The sequence below is a fragment of the Scomber japonicus genome, chromosome 17, assembly GCF_027409825.1.
Source record: "Scomber japonicus isolate fScoJap1 chromosome 17, fScoJap1.pri, whole genome shotgun sequence".
In the NCBI taxonomy this organism is placed as follows: domain Eukaryota; kingdom Metazoa; phylum Chordata; class Actinopteri; order Scombriformes; family Scombridae; genus Scomber; species Scomber japonicus.
In genome coordinates, this window is record NC_070594.1 from 24,107,729 (window position 1) to 24,120,921 (window position 13,193).

The window sequence follows — 13,193 nt, forward strand, 5'->3', positions numbered from 1 at the left end:
GAACATTAGATATTAGTTGGTATCAGTTGCTGTCAAAATAGAGTATGCTATAAGGTATTATCAGAACGTGTACAGCTGCAATATAGCTGAGATTCCTTATCAGGTCGATGAATCAGATTGTTTATTTTGATACTGGAATAAATACACGAGTCACCATTATGAGTAAGTCACAAAATTGAAAAAGCCTTTAATAGGCTATAATAAAAAAATAAACCAAAACTATATTTCCCTGTGGTTTGCATTTGCACATTCAGTATCTTCTTTTAAGTCGCCTTTGAAAACAGTTTGTACATCTTCTTTATTGATTTATTTTACAGTCTTTTATATTCAGTTACTTTATATTTGTTTTTTAATGATACTACCGTGTGTTATTTTGTTCTCCGTTTGTAATTGCTCGATTTGATAAGTGCTATTTAAATAAACTTGAGTATTAGTATTACTATATAGTTGGTATTTATATTGTTCCTCTGGCAGGGAGGGAAAAGCAGCACCGGTCAGCTTAATCATAATAGATTAAGCATGAGCCGCAGTAGACAAGCTGTGGGACCCTTTCACCGTCATGGCTGCTTCCCAGGACTCCAGTTTCACCAGAAGTCCTGTGAAAATCCTGCAACTGCATCGCGCAGGCGTACACATGCCAACGGCTTAGGTCGGAGTGGTCTCGCGCAACTTGCCGATAGTCGGGGTTGTGGGTTGTAGCAACGGAAAGCCCATCATCTGAAACAACGGCACAGTGTCGCACTTCTGTGAGTAATATTAACTCAACTTAAGTTAGAATAAGCGTATTTACGATTGAAACGGGCTTATTTTACTGCTAAGTTGACTCATGTCTCAAATAAATAGTTGTACCGTCCCGTCGGTGACATTAGTAATGTGCGTGTGTAACGTTATGATCGAAAAGGCCTCCAGAGGGGGTACCGTTAGGCTCGAAGAGTCGATTTCAGCTGCACTTTCTTGTATTTTGAGTTTGCTAACATCGCTGTGGTGACACTAAATCAGTTGGAAACCCTCCAATGTCAACAATAATAATGAACTGCCAACTTAATCACGCTAGCAGAAGTCAGCTAGGAGCTAGCATTACAATACTGCCTGTCGCACCGTCGGCGGCTGTAGTCAACTGTCAAAGCAGCCAGGCTGAGCCGTCAGACCGACCGGCGTTACACCGCATTCGGTGACCCGTCAGATTATATGACATACACTGATATTCTTATATTATGTTTTTTCCCCCTATGACTCTTCTATGATATTATATTACCCTTACCATGTCATTCCTCATGCCTAACGCTGCGGTCCATTTAAATCTAAGCAACACTGTAAGTCACAGAATCTGATGGGTCACCAAACATGGTGCAACCGTGCAACACAGGCATCAGTCTAGAAAGTTCACTAGTAAATCGTCAAACACAGGGCGTTTTTTTCACCTGTTATAACGCTATTATAACGTTATTAGCTGCCGTGTCACGGTAATAATGCTTTTACTGCCGCCGGTGTTGCACCAGTTAAACGTTATTCTACTTTTATCACATACTTCATTTTGATCTGGTTTCAAATAGGATGCGGTCATAGTCGATAGTATTTAGTCAGCGTCACTAACTTTAATACGTGTGAAGGGCATAGGGCACAGATATAATCACATTTATATCATAGGCTTTATATCATAAGCTGGGTCAACCATTTCACGTAGTTAATAAATAATCAGTCGATTGATCTATCAGTCAGTTGATAGAAAGTTAATCAGCAACTATTTTGATAATCAATTATTCGAGTATTTTTTTAAAGACAACAACTAATATTTTGTGGTTCTAGACAGCTTTCTTTTTTTTGAAAACGTTATATATTGGGTTTTTAAACTGATAACAGAATAGTATACTGAGCAAACAACAAAAAACAACAGATTTGGTCATCTTTGAGAAACAAAAAAATGTGTAGTAAACATCTACAGTATGTGTGTATACAACATAGGCAACAATAAAACACAAAGTAAGTCATTTCAATGAATAAAGTAAGAAAATTGAATATGGTGTGCCAATTAGAGATGACAGTAAAAGTTAGTTTATCAGCATATGTGAGACAATTGTCTTCTTGGACTGGCAGATGACCCTCTGAGCATGCACCTATATTATTATAGTAGAAAATATGTCTAATCCAAGAATGACAGGCAGGTGCAGCAGAGGATCACACAAAGGAGTTTTTCATATGATTTCATTTTACAGATGTGCAGGTGCTGGTTTTACAGAGACGGAGATCATAAAAAAAAAAATTTTGAACATTTCCAACCAAATGCAAAAAGGGGCGTGTCTGGTATGTAGCTGAAGATTGACCACATCTAACATGGTTTCAGTTTTTAAATGAGTAAGCATTTTAGGTTGCATCTTAGGCTTTGGGAAACAATGATAAACATTTTTTCACCAGGTCAGACTTTTTACAGACCAAACAACTAATTGATTTATTGAGAAAACAATAAACAGATTAATCAATAATGAAAATGATCGTTGGTTGTAGCCCTAACAGAATCTCAATTCAATCACTGCTTTCAAAAGTCCTCAGAAATCTTTGGTATCAGCTGCTGTCATATAAAGTATTATGTGTATTCTTGTGTTGGAGATAGAGGTAGGAATGATATATTTTGTTTTTATGAAGAGAGACATGTACTCCAATAACAGAGTCAGTGTGATGTGTTGAAGATGGAGGGAATGTTTTGGAAATTAAAATAAAAATAGAGAGAAGGTGTGTCAGTCATTGGGCAAGTCCAGGTTTAAAGTTACACTCTTACATTCATGCATCTTATTATAAATCACTGACACTATAATTAACACACATAGCTGTAGTAATAATTTATTTTTAGTTTATTCTCATCAGCGGTTTACTTTATTTATTTATTTATTTTATGAGACAAGATAGTCCCAGAGGCTGAGCTGATGACATCACAGGTCTTTTTTGTCCGAACAACAATTTAACACTTTTAATGACTTTAGAAATCTTGACATTTTAGTGGTTAAAACCAGTAGATTTGCATCATGTTGGCCTGGAAAATAACTTCAATTGCTTAATCAACTGTCAGAATGAAATGAAATCATTTAATCTTCTTAGCAACAATGACAACCAATGAATAAAAAGGTAATTACACTGTTGCTCTTTGTTAACATGGATTTAGAGGGGATTGTTTGTTCTGCTGTGTGTGCAGTTTTCTGTATTTATGAACAGCCAGGAAGAAAAATAAACTCTCAAATCAACATTTTACAAACTCAAACCACAGATTAGTCAAAGTAGATTCCTGCAGTATTTTTCCACACTGACGGGACACTGTGGGAACTTTGTGTAAAGACCGGCATAACTGGCACATTGACCCGTCGCAGCCAAATTAGCAGCACTTCCCTGCTGGGCAGCGTCACCTCTGTGAAGGCCTGCAGTCAGGAAGTGATGGTTCAGCAGCACAGCAGCCCCACACGCTGTTGATTTTGGAGTCGGTCGGTTGACAGGAAACGCTTCACTCCTGTTGGATGTTTCCTTATCTGCGGCGGTCAGTGTGATGAATCCTAGCTGTATTGAGTTTTTCTGCCTGTTGGATTCACTTACCGCGCTGATCTGAACCTTCTTTGTGAACTTTGATGAGTTACATCATGTTGAACCTGTAGAAGAGGATTAACCGAGGCAGAGATTAATGCCCCGGTGAGTGAACTAGTGACACGCTGTGTGGTGATCTGTGCTGTGTCTCCTTGTAAGCCCTTGAAGGTGCTCTTGAGAAGGACTCTGCTGTCTTGACCCCTCACAGGTTCACAGTGCTGTGTGAATATGAACAGGACTGATCACTCACACTTGATGCTTTGTGTCTCCAGATCTTTCTATAAGGTGGTCCAGCACAACCCGAATCTTAACAGTTTCCACCAACACACACCCAGCACAGGTGAGTAACATGTCTGTTGGTTTTTATCTTCTTTTATCTAGCCATAAAAATACAAATCAGTCAATTAATAGCTGTGTTAAATACTATTATATTATATATATACTATAATATTATCTTACATTTGCAAAATATATGACTATTCATGGGCACATATTATAAATTATATAATAAGAATGAATTTTAGTGGTGAATTGAACACTATAATATGTTCCTGATGCAGATACCTTTAATTCATTGTCTTGCTTCTTCTGTTTAGCTGTAATTGTAGATTTGCCCAATGTAGATTTCCTTATCCAATTAGTACTGATGGAATATGTATAATCTAGCCTATTGTTTTCTATCACTTCATATTATTATATTACTCCATTTTGCAGTCACAAGCAGTACATCTCCCACTGAGAGAACACACCTGTGTGTATTCATTGCCTGACTTTGTCACGTGACCCATCATCAACATGTTAGCTGCCCTCTTGTGGCCTCAGTGCACTAATACCCCAAAAATATATAAAATATAGTCTAAACTAAACAACATCCATATTGGCTCCAGCACATGATTTAGTTATTTTAATCACATTTTGATGGCTGCCCTTTGTAATTTATTATCATGAGGTATGTGCAGTATTTCTATCATCAAAGGAAGATTTATGGAATCTGAGGTTCATTGTCTTTAAATAACCTGTTTCCTGTCACTGTCACATTTTACCAATTCTTTTATAACTTTGTTACAGTTTTTTCTTTCGAAAGAAAGTATTTAAATTGTTTGTGTTATATGATTGCCACAGTTTAAAAAACATACATCAGATCAGGTTAGTAATGTTTTCTCATCAGAAAACATTACTAAGATAGATAGATAGAACAATATATTGATAATGCACACATTTAGGTTGTTACAGATCTCATATGATTCCTAGCTGACAGGCTGAAGAGATGAATCAAACAGAATCCAATGCCATTCAGACAATAGATGACTCAGTGTTGTTTGATCTCACTTTACAAATATCTACTTTGTACTGGCACAACATAGTATCTAAAACTACCCTTATAATATTTATAAGCCTTCAGAAACTGCTCATTTACAGTATTTTTCTGTGTGTGTTGCAGGAGGATGGCGGTGAATGTCTACTCCACCTCTATGACCATAGAGAACCTGAGTCGCCATGACATGTTAGCATGGGTCAACGACTCTCTACAGCTGACCTATACAAAGATTGAGCAACTCGGTTCAGGTAAACACACACACACACACACACACACACACACACACACACACACACACGTCTCTCGAGCTGTGATTAAATTCAAAATGCAAACAAAGCTCTGGAAGTAAATGTGTGGTTTTTGTGTGACCTGCTCTCTTCAGGTGCTGCGTACTGTCAGTTCATGGACATGCTGTTTCCAGGCTGCATATTGATGAAGAAAGTCAAGTTCAACGCTAAACTGGAACATGAATACATTCACAATTTCAAGGTTTTACAGGCTGCGTTCAAGAGGATGAATGTGGACAAGGTGAGAGCACTGCTGGGTAAGCAGTAAGTAGACGTCAAAAGAAAAGGGTCCTTGCACTGAAAACACCACCTGCTTACCGTCTTGGCCTTCATATTGCCATTGAGACAATACTAATACACTGTACTTAATGTTACACCTTTCATAGCTTTTCAATATCTTCTTCTCACTGAATCCCCTCAGTTAAAGACACTTCTACTACAGTATTTACTATTTATAATACGCTCATTCAGTATTTCATTTTCCATTTTTTCATCAATGTTACACAGAACTTTCACGGATAATGTAACGATCCTATAGGCTGATGTTGTTTTTTGGGAATCATTTGTGATGGAGTAGAGGCTCCAAAGACTAAAATACCAGAATCCGGTCAGAGGTACAAATCACAGCAGTAGCAAATTGAAAAAGCTGCATCATTGAATTTTTAATCAAAACAACATGCTGTAATCGCTGATGTTCTGTTTATTCCAAATCTGACCCAGAATTCATAATTGATTTAAGCTGTAGGATATGTTTCCAGTTGTGTTGTTAGTGATGCACTTAACAGAGTTTTAAGCTCAGAGATTGATTTTTTTTTTTTTTTTTTTTTACCAATGTACCACTGGGAGTTGTATTTAACTTCTCAACTTGCAATTTTGCAGACTTCAGCTTTTTTAACCAGATATTTTCTAACATGGTTTTTCATTTTGTTGTACTGATAATTTAAATAGGATCATTTTATGCTGGTCAAAGCCATAGAAATGCTCCAGCTGTCAGTCACATCACAGTGCTGATGCAGAAAGTGGAGGAGACTTTAACTTTTAGCCGCCAGGGAGCCTGAAATAGCACATTTACACTTTCAGCTCTATTATTAGTTTCTGTTCATCACTTTATCCAAAAAAAGGCCTAATTACAATTTGAAATATAAAATAGTGACCCACAATCTCAAGTTCGTCTCTCAGTCTTCAGGGCAGTGGGTTTCTTGGCATTTCTACCATGACTATTAAATACATACTCAGATGTGGTCTTTTCTATGTTTTAATAATCATAACAGATTGTCATCACATTCTCTCTCTCTCTCTCTCTCTCTCTCTCTCTCTCTCTCTCTCTCTCTCTCTCCCTCTCTCTCTCTCTCTCTCTCCCTCCTCCTTCGTGTCCGTCAGATCATTCCTGTGGAGAGGTTGGTGAAGGGGAAGTTCCAGGACAACTTTGAGTTCCTTCAGTGGTTTAAGAAGTTTTTCGACGCCAACTATGACGGGAAAGAATACGACCCTCTACAGCAACGGCAGGGCCAGGATGGCACGCCACCTCCGCCCAGCCAAGGTACGACACACACAAACATACACACACAAGTGTATAAGACGCTGTCAGCTGTGTGAAAACATGCTTCATTTCATTGCCTGTCACCTCTTCATGCAACCACATCCCCACCTCTAACCCAGGTGAACCCATTCTCCACAAACCTAAAAGACCCATTCGCTCAGGTAACATCCCCTCCATCTGGCATGTGTGTGTGTGTGTGTGTGTCTGTGTGTATCTGTGTGTGTTTGTCAATGCTTGCAGAGAGTCATACGCACATTCACTCAGTGTGTCATTTCTGGATTGGTCTGCTCTGACTTTTTGTGGGCATTGAATGCATCACAGTAGTTGTGTGTAGCTGCAAAGTTTGAAACAGGCATATTACACAGTATATTTACAGAATAGATACAGGAAGAGCACCAATAATAATAAAGAACAATAAATTATAAGAACGTTAACAAGAACTGTGAATAATAGGAGACAATAGACAATATAAAAAATGGGAACAATTGACCAGAGGAATTAAAAAAAATAATAGCAGTATAAAATCGGTATAATCAGAATGATAAAAATACACAAGTGAGATTTTGATTGATGTATTTTGAAGTGAAAAAAAATCAAACTATTTCATAGCTGAAATACTATTATAGCATTTTCATAGTAAGGAGTAATCTGTACGTGTTTGTGAATGTGTGTGTTTGCTCTTGTACTTCTGTCTTTGTGAGATAGAAGTAATTGTGTTTTAAAGAGGAAACCTCTGCAAAGGGAGGAGATTGTTAGAGCTGTGATGATTAGTTGACCAGTTGATTAGTTGATAGTCATGATTGAAATGCACCAGCAACTGTTTTAATAATCAATTAATGTTTCAGTCATTCTTCAAGCAAAAATGCTAAATATTTTATATATTCCAATTTTTCAAAAGTGAAGATTTGTCCTTGTCAGATACATTAACAATTTAGGCCGTTAGGCAGGCAAAATAAGCAATTTGAAGCTTCTAAGAAATTGTAAATGTTATTTTTTACATTCTATAGTCTAAATGATGAATCAACTAATGGAGAAAATCATCAGCAGTTAAATTGATAATGAAAATAATCATAGAAATTACGACTTTTGACATGGCATTTTGTTTTTTCCTCATCTCATGAAGAGGCTGGTTAACGGTTGTGACTTTAGAAGTGGGTAAAGTTTGAGCTCATATTTATTTACACATGTAAGAAAACACTGATGTAAAACATAAAAAGTAAATATGTAACCTGGTCATAGTTATGCATGTAAAATGCAAGTTAAGCATGAGTGGCTACTTAAAATAAAGTGTACCTGTTAACTCAGACTGAACCCTGACGGACGACTGAAAAAAAAGCATCTATAGCCAATCTGGTGCATAGATCCTATTGGAGTCAGTGGATACTAAATACGTGTGTGTGTGTGTTTGTTTCTGTCTTCCAGGCCCCATGAGAACATCTCCCACAGTACCGAAGACTGTCCCCACCCCACAGAGGCAGGTCAATGTGCCAGCCCCCCGCAGGAGCGCTCCTGTGACCCGCAACGGAGGAGATGCTGAACTCATGGAGCTCAACCAGCAGGTACCACTGCTGTCATTTATTCAGCCGTTTCTAATAACACCCACCTATAGTTCCCCACCTTTGCCAGCTCCCCTGTGCAGCTCACCCATTAAAAATGCATCATCACAACAGGGTTCAGGGATTAGGAGTCTGACTCAGCATATTTTAAAGTCTGTTAATAACATTTATTTAATATATTAATGAAAAATAAGATGTTTTACAGATATTGTCCTCCTCTATCATAGCAGTGCATGGCAGTGATGTTTTAATTAACGGAGTGTCTATTTGCATCCCTGGTATAAACAGCCTCGCCCACGCAGCTGAGCTATTTGCACCCTAGACGTATAACAACGTGAAAACATGGAGGATATTCATCTTCCACGCCAGCAGAAAAGGGCGAATTTAGAAAGGTTTCATCTCTAATGTTTGTTTTAAAGACATTTCTGACGGGAAAGTTGTTCATAATCTTTCCTCAGTGAACGCATACAAGCGTCAGTTTGTCAGTTAGAAATTATTTGTCGCCAATATCTATCTTCCGTATTAGTAAACATATTGGGCTGTCACATTGCTACGTAGGAACAAACCCGTGGTGTAATGAGTAGAATATCTGTCGTTAGTGCAAGACACAAAGGTTCGATTCTTTGCAGCAGCAGTTATGTATTGATAATGTTTTTAGTGGAAAAACTCATTTTCATAACTTTAAGTAAATGCATCCAACCCAAAAATATCTGAATTTACAACCTTCAGTTTGTTATATGATGGAAATCAAATCTTGACAGACAAGTCTATGGTTGTCATGGATACGAAATACATTTCAGACCTCTCAAGTCTCTGGCATTAGCCCTGAGACACATGCATTTCAAGCTGCTCTGACATTTTTTCACGCTGAGAAGTGATAGATCTCACCAGACAGAAATGATTATATGATGTACAGAAGAGAACAGAGACGTATATTTATCCCGCTGTCTCAGTGGGATACAGGAGTCTTCCGCATATCTCCAGGATGCTCTCCTCCAACACTCGGTCCTGCAGCATGCACTCCTAATTGTACTGGGGTGCAAATAGCATACACCAAGACGGGTGCAAATAGAACATTTTGCTATATATACCAGGGTACAAATAGCATCCACTTCTAATTGTGCTGGGGTGCAAATAGCCTTTGCCTTTAATTAATGTCACTCTGTAGTTACTCACACCACTAATATCTTTTGTAGGTATATTACAGTAATTACTAGAGACTTCAGCTTCTTGACCTACCTCTGTATCATTTTTGTCTCTACACACAGCTGCTGGACCTGAAGCTGACTGTAGACGGGCTGGAGAAGGAGAGAGACTTCTATTTCGGAAAGCTGAGAGACATTGAGCTCATCTGCCAGGACGGCGGAGACGAAACCAACCCGGTCATCAACAAAATCATGGAAGTACTTTACGCTACAGAGGTAAATACAATATCAACGCTTGTATATGCAGCAACAAAATATTACAGGTTTACAGCTTCATACTATCATGAAGTAATAGCAGCCTGGATCTGCCTGAGCTCAACCTCATTCTGGAGCCACATCTTTTTATTTTTGGTGTATAAATGATAGAAGACTGCTTCCTGATTTGTTTTCCTTCACACTGAAAGTTGACTTTTATCTCAGACTGTCAGAAGTGTTGATTTAACTCTGTGATCATATTTGAGTCAATTCTTTGTAATGTTATATGTCTTTTTATGTGAGGGTCTTTCATTCATCACAGCTTCTTTTCTTTTTTTGACGTTTGCCCTTGATCCATCACAGCATTTAGTATTTAACTGTGTTGATGACTCACACAGAACAAATACCAAATAGCAGTATGTGTAAGATGCAATAGAGGACTGATGATTACCTATTTTAGAAGTGAAGTTTCAAGGCCTGAGGGACAAAATAGAAGCGATCGAACAGGCTCACATGTTAAGACCTGACACTTTTTTTTTTTTGCAGGATGGATTTGCACCCCCAGATGATGAAGAAATCGATGAAGGGGCACAAGCAGACCAGGAGGAGTTCTGAGCTCATCCTCTTCACCATCCCCATCTGTGATCATCTGTCCTCCTCCTTCCAGCTCCCTCACCCTTTAACCTCCCTAATCATAATTGTCATCTTTCTCCCACCCCTCTTCGTTCCCCCCTTGTCTTTTAATTTCTTCAATCTCTCCTTACTTTTTCCATCTTGTTTGAGGCTGTCCATATCCATGACGACTGTGTTTTTTTTTTTGTACAGCCTAGCTTCCAAAAACTCCTACTAGTAAAGGACACTTTGCCCAGACCTGTCTGGACTAGCCCAGCAGCCTATGTTGGCTTATTTGACTGCTTCTCACCTGTTAGCAGAGACGACAGCTGCACTGCAGGGCTGCAGAGTCTGTCAGAGGTTTAAGGTTAATAGCAATGAGATTACAGGGATCCAGCACTGACAGCCTGGAGCCAACAGTGCTATCAATCGGTGTGTCTGAAGAGGCAGGTCACTTTCTCTCACCGTTGCACTCTGATTGGTGAAAACACACACACTCACGCGCGCATCAGGGTTCTCTGCAGAGTTTATATATGAAACCATACGATGTTTTCCACACAATGTGATTAGATTGAGGATATTTTTGGCAGGAAATGACACGAGGTGAGATTATAAATGGTCCTTTAAAGAAAGGCCTGCACATGCATATATTTTGAACATATTGCACATGTGAACGTACAACGTTTAGCCCAGCAGACATATCACAGACTTTGAACTGATCACATGTAGATGCATTAAAAAAAAGTCATCATTCCAAGGTTGAAAAAAAAGAAAAAAACCTAAAAAAAAGACAAATCACAGAGTATGTTTTTATTCATCAAGTTATCCCACCAGAGAGGGTTTGCTCATCAATGGTTATGACAGCTTGTTTATGAGACAGCATGATGTATTTATGTTTTTATTTATTTATCTTTTTTTAAACTCTGCTCTATACAGTTTCTGAAAAAAAAGAAAATTGTGGTTTGGATTTGGGGAAATTGAAGGTCTTGCACTAATTGTAGCGAAACAAACCGACTGAAATGATCCAAAATGCCAACATGCAGTGACTGGCTGCAGCCAGAAAGATACAGGAAGATGCAACTTTTTTATCTCGTAGATTTGTTTTTTATTTGCATTGAACTCCTCAATGGGCACGTAAGTGTAAAAACCTATTTATCAGACAAATGTCAGGCTTTGAATTCTATGAATGAACAAATATTTTGAAAAAATACTAAAAGATACTACAGACAGACACTACTAAATACTAATGTTTGACCGTGTTAATTGAGTTAAACATTTTAGCTGCTATCTCTATTTTTCTGTTGCCGTATTTAATTCAGATTTCATATGTTGTATAGCGTTAAAACGCCACAGTGGCTGCCAAGAAACTAACTATGCTTGTGGTTTATTATGATAGGCAGCCAGGCTGAGTGTGATTGACATTAGTTGGACCAGTCTGAGAGAAATTAACATCAAAGCCTCTCTCAATGTTTGTTGCCATGGCAGCCATGTGATAAACTCGCATCATTTGGAGTTACTGCTGGAATGAAATAAAGCTCTGAGGTTCAATAAAAGCAACAAACTGTGTGCTATTTGATGTGTTTCTGCTGTATTTCTCATTTATCTGCATTTATTTATTATTCTTATGCAAATTACTATTGGATTCTTGCAAATTGTTCACATTACACAAACACACACACACACACATTCATAGTATGTTCTGTCTACTTGAACATATTTTTCTGATGTATTTCTAAGAAGACAAAAGTACAATAGACTTGTAAAATATGAACATATTGAAGCAGTATGATGTCCACTGTAATCAGTGTTTAAGCTTCCTCTCAAATTGAATGGAGCAGGTCTGGACAGAGATCCAGGAGAGTTGTGCCAAACACTAAGCGACTCATTTGAGCGACAATAAGTACCACTTCTGAGAGACACTGCAGCCAACACTGGCCGTCTGTTCCACAGTCGGTGGCCAGACAGAAAATTGCAGCAGGTCAGCTGGTTTAACTAAACCATTTGTCAGTGATGAAGCCCACAACACTGAGCTCACAGGGAGGAGACAACTCACAGTGTATTTCCTTTTACTGTTTTGTATCCTGATGATATCTCAGTTCCCACTATACATTAAGAATATACATATCAGAGGGAGAGGTGAACTTTTGCCTAAAACTAACCGGACTACATTTCTTGACTATAATTTGAGTAAAGATTGCTGAAGATGTTAAATGTATTGTTGTTAAAGATGCAAACGAGACAATTAATAGCAGATCATACTAGTGTACATACAAAGTCATGTATCTGGGCTGATTATATCACTACAAGTTTTACCTATATATTTAGATCCCCATTAATGTTAGACACTAGTACCACAGCTTCTCTTCTTGGGCATTGTTAAAAAATCTAGACCAAACTCCTAAGTTGAACTCTGTCCAGACTTGAAATGATTACAAATTGACAGTTATGATGGACATATTTACCCACCTCATATCTGGCAGGGCATGCTGCTCACATCAGGACTGTCATCAGTTACATAATTTATATTCCTGTAAAGGGGTTATTTGGTCTACTGCCAATTTGGTTCAAACTGCCAGATACATCTTAATGATATGAATTATGAATGAGCAGTTGAGTTATGTGAATTATATAGGACTATAGCCTAACTGTTTTTGCTGTATTATTGAAAGATTTACAATTTTCCACAAATACTATTTCACATATCAGCTAATTATGTCAAACAAAATTTAGACATAAAGAGTAAGAAAACTTACATTAATTGTAAAATGAGTAAGGTTACTTGGGGTGAAGCATTGCCATATGTTGAACGCAAACAAATACGTGTATGAACTTGTTCACTTCCTCACAAATCTGAAAGTAACGGGCCGGGGCCGAACGCATCACTCTGACGTCATGCCGACAAAGAAACGTGGCACG

At 38.1% G+C, this 13,193-nt stretch overlaps 1 protein-coding gene across 2 annotated transcripts; it reads left to right on the forward strand.

Moving 5' to 3' along the window:
* Positions 1-698: 698 nt before the first annotated feature.
* Positions 699-11,838, forward strand: LOC128376762 (microtubule-associated protein RP/EB family member 3-like). 2 transcript variants are annotated; one of them, XM_053336593.1, is made up of 9 exons: positions 699-746; positions 3,837-3,904; positions 5,006-5,130; positions 5,265-5,410; positions 6,550-6,709; positions 6,829-6,870; positions 8,132-8,268; positions 9,534-9,686; positions 10,212-11,838. In XM_053336593.1, exons 3-9 carry the CDS (start codon positions 5,010-5,012, stop codon positions 10,278-10,280), a joined length of 828 nt encoding a protein of 275 aa, XP_053192568.1. In that variant the 5' UTR covers positions 699-746; positions 3,837-3,904; positions 5,006-5,009; the 3' UTR covers positions 10,281-11,838. The 2 variants fall into 2 exon arrangements, with proteins under 2 accessions (XP_053192568.1, XP_053192569.1); XM_053336594.1 differs by lacking the exon at positions 6,829-6,870.
* The last annotated feature ends 1,355 nt before the right edge of the window (positions 11,839-13,193 follow it).